Source organism: Sylvia atricapilla, chromosome 1, assembly GCF_009819655.1.
Source record: "Sylvia atricapilla isolate bSylAtr1 chromosome 1, bSylAtr1.pri, whole genome shotgun sequence".
NCBI classification, from domain to species: domain Eukaryota; kingdom Metazoa; phylum Chordata; class Aves; order Passeriformes; family Sylviidae; genus Sylvia; species Sylvia atricapilla.
The window spans coordinates 94651488-94666813 of NC_089140.1; the positions used below are offsets into that span (position 1 = coordinate 94651488).

General features: G+C 45.9%; 1 protein-coding gene across 1 annotated transcript; it reads left to right on the forward strand.

Moving 5' to 3' along the window:
• The first annotated feature begins 941 nt into the window (after positions 1–941).
• DIPK1C (divergent protein kinase domain 1C) lies at positions 942–13948 on the forward strand. Its single transcript, XM_066328219.1, has 4 exons — positions 942–1124; positions 5914–6591; positions 10057–10221; positions 11889–13948. The coding sequence occupies exons 1-4, from the start codon at positions 942–944 to the stop codon at positions 12102–12104; spliced, it is 1242 nt and encodes a 413-aa protein (XP_066184316.1). The 3' UTR covers positions 12105–13948.
• Positions 13949–15326: the final 1378 nt, after the last annotated feature.

Consider the following 15326-nt stretch of genomic DNA (forward strand, 5'->3'; position numbering starts at 1 on the left):
GAACATACATCACTGAACCGAGCTCTCTGAACAGAGACAGTGAGCATCTGCACTTGGAGTGAGGCAAGGGTGCCAGGATCTTCCTTGCAGCACGGGAACAAACATCTGAGTGTTTGACCCCTCAGGCAGGTTAAGGAAGTCACACAGAGGCTGTGCGGTGGAGCTGACCACACCAAAACAGGGACACAGCCACAGGGAGACAACGAGAGGGCAGGGAGGCGATCTATCGAGCCCGGCATCCTCGAACCCAGTACACCCTGCCTGTTTCGGCAAGGCATCCAGCGTGGCCGCCGAGGGAGGCAGGCTCGGGGGTGCCGGGCAGGGCTCAGCCTGCGCCCCGCCACTGCGGGCTGGGGAGCTGCTGGGGAGCCAAGGGGCGACCCACCGTCCGGGCGCTGGGAGATGAGTTACTCGAAGGGCATCTGAGTCTCTCCTCTCTCTTCCTCCATTAGCTCCTGGAGGATAAAACTGGGGAAACTACTCCAGAATAAATGACGACTTTTTATTCCTTTCCCCATTTGTCGGGAGACGAAGCTTTCACCGGAGGGACCTGTCCGTCTCCAGGCCGCCTCTTTCAAACTATCGAGCAGCCGCCTGGACGGCAAAGGGTTCCCACAGCAGCATCCATCACCCTTCAAACTCCTTTTATTCTCGGGTGAGAAACTCGCCGAGGAGAGGCGGGGGGCGCGGGCAGCAGCCGCCAAGTGGCTGCAGGGGCCGCTTGGCACAGGGGAGCGCAGACAAAAGCCGGCGGAACTACGTGGCTTAAATTCAAAAGGGGCGCTCCGGGCCCCGCCGGGGCAGCCCCGGGCCGGGGAGGGGGCGGGAGCGGGCCGGGGCAGCCCGGGGAGCGGGCCGGGAGTGCGGGGGCGCAGCGCGGCTCCCCCGGCCCCGCCGCAGCCCAAGCGGCCGCCCCAGCGCAGCCCAGCCCCGGCGCGGCGATGAGGGGCATCCCGGGCTTAAAGCGGCTGCGGCTCAAAATCTGGCGGCGATGCGCCCTGCTGCTGCTCCTCCTCTGGGCTGCCTGCTGGGTGGTGGTGAGCGCTGCGCTCTTCCTCCTCCACAGGAGCGTCTTCTCCGAGCGCTGCACGGACGAGAAAAGCCACCGGATCCTGGCCAGGCTGGTACGTGCCCCGGAGGGACGCGGGGCATCTCCCGGGGGCTGTCCGGCAGGACGAGGCGCGGTCGGTGTGTCCGTCGGGGCTGCTCTCGGGGGCGCCCTGCCCGGCTCCGGCCGCCGGAGGTGCCGCATCGCCGGAGCCCCGGGTGCGCACGGGCGGGCGGCTGCCTCTCTCGCTCCTTCCCTCCCTCGCTCCTTCCCTCCCTGCCTCTCTCCCTTCTCTCCCTCCCTGCCTCCCTTCCCGGGGCGAGGTCAGGTGCAGGCGGCGGGCCGGCTCCCGGGCGTGGGATGCGGGGTGCGCTGCCCAAGCCGAGCGCTCCGAAGCCTTCCTCCGGGTGTTGGGGCTTTTTGTTTGTTTTTAGCCCAAAAGCTGTTTGTACAAAAGTCGTCTTTCAGAAAGTGCCAGGCAGGTTGTATCTCTTCCTTTATGGTCTGGCAGGGGCTGGCGCGTAAGATGTGGTTAAAATTCAAGCAAGAATTCATTAAAATATTCAAGCAAATATTCAGTAAAATTTCCCTTAAAAATAATAATGAACAGATTTGGGATTGTGTAGGAAACACTTTGAGAAGAGGTGCGGCGTGGGTTAATGGTCTTAGTTCAATTTTGTTTCTTAGGGTATCTGTAGTGCCAGTGGTTAGGTGGGAAAGGAGGAATCCTAGTGAGAATTAAATAATCTATCACTGCAAGCAAGCAAAAACTGGTCATAGATTTTCTTTAATTCTGTATAATAAAGGAAAAGCAAGTGTAGGCAGCGGTTCTGACAGCGTGTTTTTAATGGCAGTGAGATCCAGTTTCTTTACCTCAGGAGGCAGACTGAAGTAGGGCTGAGCTCAGGTTTGCAGCGGAAGGAATGATTCCTGCCTCGTCCTTACGTGCTTGGGAAGAGCACTGAGATATGGAGGTGCACGGAGCTGCCAAGCTCAGAGAGGTCCAGATCCTTGCCATTGCAGTCACCAATAAACAGATGGACAGAGACCTGTTGCTGTTCTTCAGTTTGGAAAGCGTCAGGCAAGGCTTCAAAGGGATCGGATTTCAGTCGCAAGCTTGGAAAGTTGTGTCTATCGCTGAGACAGCTCAGGTTCTGACCCTCCTTCCAGAGGAGGAGTAGCTGAGATTGTTGTGCTTGTCTGTGAGTAGGTGAATGATCAGTAGGATCGTTAAGTGTAAGCAAGTGTTTTCCCAGATGACGTTACAAAGGGATTGTCCTTCTAGTGGAATAGTCAGAAAATGAGCTCGTCTTCATCCGTCTCAGAATAAGTCTGTCTGCATCTTCTGAACAGAGCATGAGTTTCACAGCTACAGAAAGTGCAACTGAGCCATGAAGGAGAACTACTTTACTAGTAATCTCTCAGTAGGAGATGAGATATTTTAAGGAAGTGGGTGAAAATGCCCTTGCAAGTGGCATTTCTGAAGGTTTTATTTCCTTGTTCTCTGTAAGATATACATCTGTGCAGATGTGTACTGCACTGAGAAGGCTGAAATAGCTCTGGGCAGTTTGCAGGGGCCAACTTTAATTCTCAAAAAACCCCTCTTGCTCTTTCGTAATGCCAGTCTCATCTTCATTTAGACTGAACACACTAAGTCATAGCGATCAATTTCTGTTCCCTCTGGAGAAATCAATTAATTTTGATGCCTTCCAAACCTGGCTCTGTATTGCACTTACATAGAAGTAGTAGCTAACCAGGCAAAACATCAGTTTCAGGCCACTGATGGTGGTACAGTGAGTTATTTAAATTTATATAAATCCTTAGCAAGGTTTACATTAATTTAAGCTTTTACATTAATATAAACTTAAATATAAACAGATTTTTAAACTTACCTTGATAAATGCACTGAAGACATTAAAAATTATATAGCCAATTTTAATAAGATACATATGAGTGAGTCTGAACTATGCTTGTGTTTGCATTTTTGTGTAGCACAGCTGCTTCTTTATAAGGCTTTTGGCTTAGTAGCATGTTCATATTTTAGTTTTAAGAATCTGGCACTTAAAGAAGAATCTGTGGCTTTCAAAGGTCGATCACTAGGTCGATTTAAAACTATCTCATCAACAGATCTCAAAATTCAGTCAATAAGACAGGGATGACAGTGTGGAGGATTGTTTCTGAAATATTTCTTTGGGGAACTGATTCTTCCTTTTATCAGCAGGATGATGGACAATCTTGTATAGGGAAGTCTGAAGTTAGTGGAAAGCTTCATGTGTTGGTAAATAATAAATGGTCCATCCTGTCATGGCAGACTAATCTGTATTACCTGGTTAAATGTTTTCAGTCCACCAAATTTTTGTTTGAATACTGTCAAATGCAAGCTAGTACACCAGGGAGCACAACAGTACAAGCCATGCCAGTGTGATGGAAGACTGTCCTGTAAAATTGTGTCTTTGGAATGGATGTAAGGGTCAAATAATTGCTTCCAAATGAGCTACCAGTGCAGACTGTGCCTAAAGTGCTTATAGGAAATGGTTCAATCTTCTTGATTGCTTCCTTGAGGAAGCCTTTTTGAAAGCCTTGCTTGCCTTTGTGACCAGCTGAGAATGCACTTCTGGAAGGCTGATCTGTGTTTCATCACTGTGAGACCGTGAGCCCTTTGGTCAAGGCCTCTTCCACAGATACCAGTTTGCAAAACACTGCACAAGTTCATTGTAAGAAAAATATGATTCAGGCACTCTTTGTCAGATACTGGGTTAATAATCAAATATTTATAGATTCAACTGAAAAAACAGCAGAAAATTCCTAAACAGCAACCAGGTTCAAAAAGGACCTGTCTCCTCTGTCTGTGAAATCTGAGCCTGCTTTTTCCACAACTACTTTTTCTCACTAATGCCATTAAGAATGATGTGATGTAAACACAGGAAAATAAGCTGTGCCTTGACATGTTTGGCTACAGGTCATGGTCATGTGTTCTTTTAGATGCCAGAAGTCCAGGCATATGAACCCTCGAAGAGTGAACCACAGTAAAATTGTCCACAGGAGCAAGTGTTCGCCCATGTGAACCCAATTACATGACTAAGTCCTATCTTCTCTTCCTGTACCAGAAGAGAATTAGACTGTGGTCTGTCAATAGAGTTTTAAATGTGCTTGTACTTGCAATCCAAACAAACTCCCCAAAATTCCTTCTGTTCGTAATTTTCTGTCTAAAATTGCTTAGAATTCCAGATGGTAAGAGCTGCTAACCTACTTATGTTGAAAAAAAACTACATTTTTTACTTGAAAAGGTAGAGTAAAATTGTATTACATTAGTAGGAGTAGATTTCCAAAAGCAAGAACATTGATCTGCATGCTCTGAAGTCTGCAGACAGCTGAGTGAGTCTCCTTAGTAAGCCTGATGTGGATGAGGATACAGAGATGTGTGTCTTAAACATATGCATGGACTTGGTATCCAGACACTCATGCAAGAATTTGCCTACCTGATCCTCCATTGAATATTCTCACTTGGGCTCTGAGAACATCAGAATATAAGTAAATGTTACATCTCTCTGAACTGCCCTCAGTGAGCTGTTTCTGTCAACTGATCACCTTTCTTGGATTTTGGACCTAATCCTCCACCCATTCCCCAGTGTGTTGTTTAGGGCTGGACTCTAAATATTGCTTGGCATCAGAACATATTCCTCTGGTGTACACACTTCAGAGGCTGTCCCAAGAAAATGCATTAGTTGAATGCTATGATCACGTTCCTGGTGTAGCAGGAGTCCCAAGTGAGGTGGGGCTCAGGCGGCCGGGGCAAGTCCTGCACGTGCAGGGGGGATCTGCCAGTTTGTTTAAATGAAGGCTCAAATGCCAGAAAGCAATGGAGGTGGATGACACTGTCAAGCTGCCTCACAGATGTTTGGCTTTCTACACCACCTCCTCTATTCCCCTTTCACCAGAGACCTCTGATCATCCCCTCTACTGAGAGACCCAAAGCAGTCCCTACAGCTGCATTTCTGAATGACCATAGGAATACATCAACTGCCTCCACTTTTGGAAATGATTTTATGGAAATTATTCTGGCTTGAGAGAAGGACTGGTGAGGGAATCCTCGCAGTTCTTGCACTTATTTGCATTGACCACTAAACTATCAAGCAGCAGTTCCCTCGTTTCCAAGGACTGATTTCTTTCCAGTTAAAAAAAGGTTATGTATTGAAGCAATTAATACTAAAATGTCGCTTCTGATAACTACACATAAAATCTGGAGAGTAGTTTTGTTCTGCAGCATTTACATATTCAAAAATTCTGAAAGTTCTTGGTCCAAAGCTCATTGGACACAATCTCTTTTTTTCTGGTGATAGAGGAGGAGGTTATCACTGCTTCCTTCAGGGTATGTTGAGTGCAAGGTTGAAACATGCAGAGCTGTGTAATGTTCCAGAAATCCACCTATGCGTGGATTTTAGTGGTGATGCATAAGTTAGGCTGCCCTGAACCTTGCAGAGGAATCCTGCATTACTCTGTGCCTTGTAGTGTTACAACCCATAATCATACACAGCTCAGCCCCAAGTGTTTGAAGTTTGTCTCACTGAACTCATATGTGTAAAGAATTTACAGATTAATAGTCATCCAGTCCCTTTCCTTGCCCCAGAAAACCCTGTCCTTTACCGTCCCCATAATCCCTGTTTTGAAGCAAAACTCTCCTGGTAATAGACCTCTGGAGACTTCTGAAAAACCATTGAATGACCCAATGGTTGTGAGTGTGTGTTTGCAGGTCCATGACTGCTGCAAACCTCTTGAGCTTAGGGCTGTTGCTCATTATTTGTCTTTCTTCTACATGGTCCATGGGGTTATGGTTCTGCTGTGAATATTCTGCTCTTTCACTCCAGTGCCTCGACTACAGCAGCGGTGCCCTGACTGGGGATCTCTGTGAAGACCTGTGTGTGGCACAGAAGCTGGTGTACAAAGACTGCCTTTACTATGACAGAGGTAAGAAGGTCATTCAGGCTGATTGGAGAGGCCAGCCCATCATACTGAAATCCAAAAAAGAAATCTTTTCCAGCTACCAGCACCTCAGTATGCTAGAGGAGGTGGAAGCACAGGATATCCCTGAAACAGAGCTTCTGCTGATGGTTGCTTTGGAGGTCAAAAATGCCCTGGGGCTGGAACTGTCTAACAATACCATGGGGCCCCTGTGGACAAGGAAGAAGGGACCACGTTGGAAAGCACAGGTGGCCAGCATGTGGTCCTTGCTCCAACAGGAAGAATACATCTACTTCAGTTTGCTGCAGGACTTCAGCAAACATGTGCTACGAATTATTGGCTCTTGTGGACACTTTTATGCTGTGGAGTATCTCACAGCTGGACATGCCTGGCACAAAACTCTTTTTCCCTTGGAAGATGTGATTGGCCCCTCCCTTACTGGACACAGAAGCAGGGTGAGAGCCATCATTGACATTGCACTCAGCTTTCTGGACATGGTGCAGCATTTTGATAATGATTTCTCTCACCGACTTCACCTGTGCGACATCAAACCTGAAAACTTTGCTATCAGGCATGATCTCACGGTAAGTCAGGCCTTTGGGGTGGTGTTCCAGGAATTTGAGGTCAAATTCTAGTCTGAAGGTGACTGTGTAAAAATGACACTTCCCTCCTTGTACAGCTCTTGGCTAGGTTTTTGCAAAGCCAATGAATTTACAAGCATCGGGGGAGATTCTCTACAGCTTTTCCTCTTTGTAATGTGTACAGCCACGTTTTTGGAGCACTAAATCCTGCTGCTTATTTTGAAAACTTCTTACTCGCTTCTGTTTTCTTTCACTTCTTCAAAGGCACCAGTGCAAGGTCCCTTGGATGTGGTGAGGGGTGCCTCCTGGAGGCAAGGGGATTTCAAAAGCTCTAAATGAAGCTGCAATTTGAGTCATATTTCTGGTAGTGATGCTGAAATGAAAAAATACTGTATGAATTTGGAAGCTAAGGCTGAATTCATGGGCTGACACAAAGGGAACTCTCCACGTCCAAACACACATGTTTATGCTTCAGTGGTCAGCTTATCTGGTCTGGAAACTATGCAAGGACAGCCACATGAAACTCCCTGCCACTGTCACTCTTTGATTTTCCATTGTGCAGCTGAAACTCGGACCTGATAGTTAATGTATATTTTCTAAGTTGTAGTGCAGCTCACGTTTGTTCTGCGGACAGAAATTCCTCTGGTTTTGGTTGGAATTTTGTCTACAGATTGGGGGCACCATGCAGTGAGTAAGTGTTTGAGCTAAGCTCCCAATCTGCAGTGTCGTTAGGGGAGTTTCTGCACTCTGAGTGAATATAAAGCATTTTCAGGGACTTTAATACTATTTCTAGTACTCACTGAGTGTTAATGTAACACTTGTATCTTCAGAGAACTAGACAAACACTACCTAAACACACAGCCATTAAGAGCAATTAGAATGTTTCCCCTTCACCCTTCCCTCCCCTCCCACTGTTTATTCAGGTGCAATACAGCAGCTGAACAGGGAACGGCTGAGGATCTACAGCAAGACCCTAAAGCAAGCTGTACCACTATTTAGCCAAAGCGGGAATTCCTCAAGGCAGGCTTTGCCCATCTTCCTCAGTTACTCAGGGCTGTGGCTGCCTGTGGCTGAGCACATGGCAGAGCATCTGCTTCACAACCTACGTACAGGAAAACAGATTCCATTGCAGGAAAGGGGATGAATACCGGATGTGTTTTCTCTTATGAATCCTGTTGGTGAGGCTGGCTTTGCCAGGATCTTCCGGTGACCAACCAGTTCCAGAATGTGAACACAGCAATGCAGCCTCTTTTTCATCTCTTATGTTTATTTTAATTTTTTAGCTTGTTGGTTTCTTGTACAGGATAATAAAACCCCCCACAATTGCACCACTATTCCTTATTTGAGTAGTGAGACTTCTAATGCCCAAAGAAATGTGCCTGGAATGCAATGGTTTTACTCTGAGGATTATATTCATGTGGCGGGGATAAGTCTCCAGCCTTCATGTGCTCCTCTGCAGCACAGAGAGGAGCTGTCTGGTAGATCATACGGGAGAATTTTAAGCTGCCATGGAGCCACATAAGGTACAGAGTTAGCAGGAGGTTTGGGTGAATGCACAGTGCTCTGGGAGAGCTTCCTCTTTTACCAGTATCTCAGAGAAAATCGGAAAGATTACAGCACCTTAGACATGATTTTAAATCAGGTCATGAGCCAAGTTGGGCCCTTCCTGTATTTCCTTAGGTACTTTTTTTATCAACTATGATCATAGCAAAGCCCACCAAAATGTAGCTGTTTATGGGCACGGTGTCACCCAGATGTGTCTTCACAGGGTCTAGCTGGATGCCCACACATTTTTGTAAAAGATGAATTTCAGTGAAGCCACTGAACCTTATTGCAGATGTGTATTTGGGAACCAGGGCTGATTTTCCTAGTGGAGTAATGGATCACATTGTCAAACGTGCTGGCAAAGACCCCATCTGGGAGGTGGAACAATGACACTGGGACTGGGGAAACCCTGCGTTGTTCTCACTGTCTCTTCTCCAAAGAACTGAACATCAAAACCACAGAAAGCTTAAGGAAGTAAAGAAAAAAAAAATTGCCTGTCCAAACATGTAAAATTCCTTAGGTTACATCATCATTATAGAGCTCTCCAAAATGCTTAAAAATACTTATGTTTTTTAAGATATGCTTCATCTCTGTAAGACTTTTCCCTATGGAAAAAGGAGTAGAACAAAATGAAGATTAGACCGTGTTCATTATTTTGCCTGTGGAAGGTTTATTTGGCCTTCTACCAAACCAGACATTTTTAGTTCCTGGGGTTGATCCAGTTGCTGTTCCAGTCACACAGTTCATCTTCTCCTGTTACTTGGGAGGTCGAATTGGAAAAATAAGACTATCATTAGAGCCCAAGTAACTCTGCTTTGCCCAAGTCCCAGACATTTTCCTCTATGAAAGTGTGTGTCAGATGCTGCAAGAGAACATCCCTGATCCTGACTGTCAAGTGTGAAATGCAGCTGTGAACACTTGCTGGCTGCACATCTGTGGTGTTGGAGACAGGCTCAGGCTTCCTTCCCTGTGGTCACCCACAGCTTGGCTCACATCAGGCAGCTGCCATCCCCATACTGGATTTCTTTCTTTTCCTCTTTATTTCTGTGATTTCTTTAAGTGAGGCATTCATGGGTGGAGTGGCAATGGCAGAAACTGAGACCACAGCCCTTCTTTTCCAGAGAGGTCTGAGCCCCAGCACAGGCAGCAGTTCTGCAAACACTCTGTTTTGTGTACACGCTGCTCTGAGAGCCTCGTGGCAGGGGGAGGAAAGTGACTGACTCCTCTCTCTCAGGTTTTTTCTGCTATGACCAACTTCTTGCTGGACTCTGCTACAGGGCGTATTTCTGGACCGTAAGATCAAGAACTGTGCACAGTAAGCAAAGAAGAGTGGACAAAGAAGAGTGGACAAAGCCAGACCCAGCTTTTAGCAAAGTCAGGGACCTCCTTCGACTGCTGAACAGGCTCAAAACCACAGAATGCAAGGACAGGTTTGCAGGAGCTGTACCAGGTGCAGCTATCCTTGCACATCCCACTGCTCCCCTCCACAGTGTCAGAGTCAGGGGTTTAGTCTGAATGCTGAGTTCTAAATGATACTATCTGTCCCATGGGTCACTGTGCACCATCATGTATTTGAGAGGTTGAGGTGCCATCTGCATATGCTGCACCAGCAAGTAAATCAGTCTTCAGACTGGATAGTTCCCCTTTAAGGCAAATCAATCCAATTGACTCCAGGGATGCATATTGTTCACAAATAATTTTTCCATTCCTGGTGTCATAAGCATTGGCTGGTTTTGTTTTAAAAATGGTGTTTATAAGGCTAGTGTGGCTCAGTTCAGTGAAATAAAGCCCCTGTAATCGTAGCTCCCTGCCAGCAGTTGCTCTCAGCACAGCATTTCCAAAAGCAAGCAGCAAAGAGTGCCTGCTCAGTCCTGTCCCAGAGGCTGTGCCATGCCAGATCTGATGGGATGTTTTGGTTCACAGGTGGTGGCCATTGATGTGGATATGGCCTTTTTTGAACCCAAAATGAGGGACATCCTGGAACAGAAGTGCACAGGAGATGAAGACTGTAATTTCTTTGATTGCTTTTCAAAATGCAATCTGAAAATCAGAAAATGTGGAGCACAGAGAGCCAATAACAACTTGCAAGTGAGTAGACACAGCTGTTTTAAGCATCCATTCTTTTTAAAATCACACTGACTATAAAATGCATGGTATGTACAAGGAGACTGTGAGATGAAGACAGTCAGGTTTTTAAACATGCCCACGTGTCAGTCCTGTTCAGAAATATTGTCTTGGAGCGCACAAACAGATCTTTATATTCACTATATATAGTGTTTATTTGCCATTTTCCATAGGTGTTAGCCCAGTGACACAGAGAGGAGAGCAGAGTAAGTAGGGGCAGAGGATTAGCACTTCTGTCTCCACTGATGGTGAAGTCACATCCTTGAGTTGCATCTCAATTCCTATGTTCTTTTCTGGGCCCCTCACTTCAACAAAGACATTGAGGTGTTGGAGAATGTCCAGAGAAGGGCAATGGAGCTGATTAAGGGTCTGGAGCACAAGCCTGTAAGGAATGGCTGAGGGAGCTCGAGATGTTTAGGCTGGAAAAAAAGAGGTTCAGGGATATCTTATTGCTCTCTATAACTACCTGAAAGGAGATTGCAGTGAGGTGGGTGTTGGCCTCTTCTCCCAAGTAACAAGCGGTAGCACAAACCAAAATGACACGAGGTTTCACCAGACAGGGTTTAGCTTGAATATGAAGAAAAATTCCTGAAAAGGTAATCAAGCATTGGAACAGGCTGCCCAGGGAAGTGGTGGAATCACCATCCCTGTGAGTGTTCAGAACCTCGGAGATGTGGCACCTGGGGACATGGTTCAGTGATGGACCTGGCAGTGCAACATTGACACTTGGATTCAATGATCTTAGAGGTCTTTTCCAGCCTTAGTGATTGTATGATTCTGTGAAGGATGAGGCTGCCCAAGTACAAGCAGTGGTTGTGATTGTCCACTCTACAGATGCAGTGTCTGTGTGTAGTGGAAAGCAGTCTCCATGGGGTCCTTGGCTTTGGGATGAAGTGTCCTACAGCTCATCCAGCTTGTGTTAGTGGGAGGCACTGGAGCAACAGAGAGGTCGTGGGGGTGTAGCTTGTCAGCCTTTTGCCCGCTTCTTCGACCCCCTCACCCTCACTAGTTGTTATGCAGAATCATAACATTATGCAGAATTGTTTAGATTGGAAAAGACCTGTAAGATCATCAAGTCCAAATGTTAACCCAGCACTGCCAAGTCCACCAACAGATCACACCTCTAGTGCCACATCTACACATCTTTTAAATATTCCAGGAATGGTGACTCATCTAATTCCCTGGGCAGCTTGTTCCAATGCTTGACAACCATTTTGGTAAAGAAATTTTCCCCAATATCCAGCCTAAACCTCCCCTGGCACAACTTGAGGCCATTTTCCCTTGTACTGCTTATCACTTGGGAGCAGAAGCTGATCCTCACCTGCCTACAGCCTCCTTTCAGATACTTATAGAGGGCTATAAGGTCCTCCCTCAGCATCTTCTTTCCTAGACTAAACAACCCCAGCTTCCCCGGCCACTCATAAACTGTGTGAAGTGCAGGTGCAGCCTGAGAAGAAGGGCCATTCCTTAGCTAGAGTGTAGCCTCTATGGATGCTCCTTTTCTGTACCTCCCTCTCTGAATGGCTAAAGGCCTTTTGGATTCAGATGACATTTTGCTACAGTCCCACGGAAGCAGCAAGGTAGTTGTAGCTTCTGAAACACAACAATCTGCTCTTTTTTCCTTTCCCCAGGTAATCTGTGACAAAATATTCCGTCGCTGGTTTTCCCCAAATCTCAGAGGAGCACTGGTTTCCCTGCCCCTGCAGCTGCAGCTGCAGAAAGCCGTGCAGGAGTGTGCTCAGCCAGGGCACACGGGTGCCACTGGGCATCAGAGGACTCTGAAATCTCTCTCCGAGTTGTACCACCTGCTTCGGGTCACTCAGCGAGAACTGCAAGGGGCAGAGTAGACACAAGAGGCAGAACTGCAAAGGCCACATCCCATTCTCTCTGCCATCCCTCCTAACCCTGCACTTTTACAGCAGAGATTGCTTTTCTGCTATGCAAATGAAGTTCATGGCTGCAGGTGCAGCACGTCCCGACAATATCCTGTCAAGTGTTAAATTGCTTTACATTACTTGGATTCTGTTCTTGCTTATTTTTCTGAGCCAGCATTACCCCTCTCCATCAGCATTCAGCACATCCTTCTGAGCTGTAGTCACTGCTCAGATAGCATCTGTCTGAGTGTGGTGCTCAGAGGATGCATTTACAGAAGAAAAGTGTAAGTGCAGCAAAAGTCTATCAATAATTAAAAGAATGGATGAGTGGGTGTGAATAAGTGCATGTATAGTGTTTGTTTTACTCTGTCAAGTGAGGGGGGAGTTTATAGTAGAGACAGAGCATTCTGTGTTAAAAAAAAAAAAAATAAAAACAGGGGGATCTCAAAAGGGAAATGTGCTGTCACACAAGGAAGGAGTAGCTTTTGTACAAAGCAGTCCTTTCTGATGTCTCCAAATGCATTTTCTCCAGGGCATTGCATTACCTGTGCCATCACTAACTCTTTCGGGAAAAAAATATATAAAGGTACTTCGGACTTTTCTAGAGCAAAATAATTATACCCCTGCTGAGCTCCCATGTGGGTACTCATATTCTGCAGTGAAGAGGTATGAATAATGCTACTGGATTTTCCCATGTGAACAAGCCCTCAGGCACTTGTACATCAGAGCACTTGATAAGAAGCACTCCTTTGCCAGAGAGCAGAATTGCCCAGGAATGTCAACAATCTGTCCTTCGCACAGAACAATATCCAGACCCCAAGTTTTCTTCCACGGTATTTTTTTAATGAACAAAAGGAAATTTTTTTGTACAAATTCATTATATTGCAATCAGTTACGTAAATAAAGATCTCTAGATTAACTTAAAAACATTAACTTTGCCTTTGAAATGTGCAGAGCTGTGGCTGGAGAAACCAACATGGGTTCAGAAGACACTACAAGTGCGTAGGCCCAACACCAGCCAATGTCCCCATGATCTGGTTTTGGCATGAGGACATTACAAACCCCACAAACAGGAATCCCAGCAGCAAATACCAGCCCTCAGCTTGGAGGAATCAATGTTAAGACCAGTGATACTGGTTTGGGGATGTGAGACATGTAACAACGCTTTATCTCCTCCATCTTTATGTCCCTCAGCCTTATGACAACTGTGAAGCCTATGAGTGCTAATTAGACATAAACTTTTCATTTCTGGAGTGGTTTTTTAAAGTAAAGCTAAAGACTGCCTGTGACGAGAAAAATGGGAGCTGCTTAGGAGACCTTGACCCCTTAAAAACCCTTAAATTTTCAGCCATGTGCTAGTGGGGTTTTATATATACTTCTCGCAATAAGCTATCATATTTTTAAAAATCACGCAGGTCCTCAAGAATCTCATAGCAAGAACAAGGTCAGCTGCCTTGCCTGGGGCTGGGCAAGCTGCTGCTAAGCTGGAGCTCCAGCTTAGGAGCTCCTGAGTGGTAAAGTTGCTCTCAGTCCATGCTTCTCCTTTAAGCAGGCAGGCAAAGAATGTTTCAATATTTTAAGATCATTCTTTCAAAAGCAGGAAGGCAAAGCAGAATAAGAAGAAACATGAATTCCAGAACTAGCCCTGTTACAAAGTCAATTAAATAGATGGAGAAAAATATTTAAGGACAGAATCAGATTGTGGCAAAGAAGCAAGGAAAGGTAAAGTATCAGTTAGATAGAAGATGTGGAAAGAAAGATGAAGGAAAAATAGAAAAGAAAAAGAAGAAAAAGTATTTCAGCCATTGTAGAAACATGATTTATGATGCAATTATTAAGATTCAATTAAAGTGACATTTAGTCTGAGGAAGAAGAGACTGAAGATAAACACAATAATTCTTTTCAAAAACAGAAAGAGGTTGATAAAAAGAGAATAGGAGAGAACTGTCCTGTCCAGATTTCCTTGGTGGATACAACCAGCAATGAGCTTAAACTGTAGCAAGGAAGAAAACAGGTAAGACATTTGCTACAGGCTTTCTGACTGAAAGGAACAGTGAAGATATGGCACAAATAATCTGGGAAACCTTTAGACTTCACAAATTGTGGTTTTTAACTACTGGCAAGAGCGAGTGCCTCTCAGGAATTATGTACATGAGGTAAAGTTGATAACGCTGCCTTGAGGTAACCTTTTATCTCCAAGTCATGTGATTATGCTATCACAGTTTGCATTTGTGCTCTCCTGACTCCCTCACAACAAATCCCTCCCTTGAGACTCAAGAATACATCTCTCTCCCTTACTTTATCTATGCAAATCTGTGGGCTCCCCTGCCAAGAGAAGGCATAGAGATCTCCAGCTGTGCAAATGATGCTGCAGAGCCTGCTGGTGTGATCCTGTCTTCCCCACACAACCTTCCTGCTGATGGCACTAATTCTTGCTAGGTCAGGAGGGATTCAATATATATTCCAAATGCTGCTGGGGAACCTGAAGATATCATGTATCATTGTGCTCCTGTTTCCCTGGTCCCATTCTTTCCTCCTTCCCAAGCTTCAGGGAAAAGCAGGCATTCACACCTGGGTGCTTTGCAGCAGTGATGCTCCCCCCATGGCAGGGCTCCCCTTCCTATTTCCAGGTTTGCATTTCAGACAGGATAAATTTCTGCCGGGTGGGATATTCCATTTTTCAAACAGGCGGAAAAAACACAGTGAAATGAAAACTAGTGGCAGCCAAATGCTGGTGGAATGTGACTCTGCTCAGAAGATCCTTTTTCCTTGCCAAGATATAGGAAGGGAAGCTGCCTTTGACAGATTTCTCCAACCCCCTCAGGGCCAGGCTGCAGCCACCTCCACCTGGCAGGGACCTCCTTCCCCCACACCACACTTTCCCAGAACATTAGGTTTCACTTCTTTTCAGGATACAGAGAATAATCCTCAGCAACCTCTCAAGATCAACACAATTGGGTTATTTGTCCTTGGCTAGGCTGTGAGATTACATATCACTGACGCAGCCAGCTCCAGGCAGGCTTTGGTGCACACCTTCAAGGAGACAAGGAGAATCTGACAGGCTCTGTGAACACAGGGCTTGATTCTTCACAGCCCTCTGCATGCTTTGTAAAGTCACTAAATTCTAGGAAACAGGAGAGAAAGCACTACCAGTGAGGCAAGTAAAATACTGTAATTTAATTAGCACAGGTAGCA

Excerpts from the sequence above, each read along its gene's own strand:
- DIPK1C (XM_066328219.1), top strand. The coding sequence starts at position 942 with ATGAGGGGCATCCCGGGCTTAAAGCGGCTGCGGCTCAAAATCTGGCGG. Across the intron at positions 1,125-5,913 it reads ACCGGATCCTGGCCAGGCTG|TGCCTCGACTACAGCAGCGG; the intron begins GTACGTGCCCCG and ends CTTTCACTCCAG. Across the intron at positions 6,592-10,056 it reads CTATCAGGCATGATCTCACG|GTGGTGGCCATTGATGTGGA; the intron begins GTAAGTCAGGCC and ends TTTGGTTCACAG.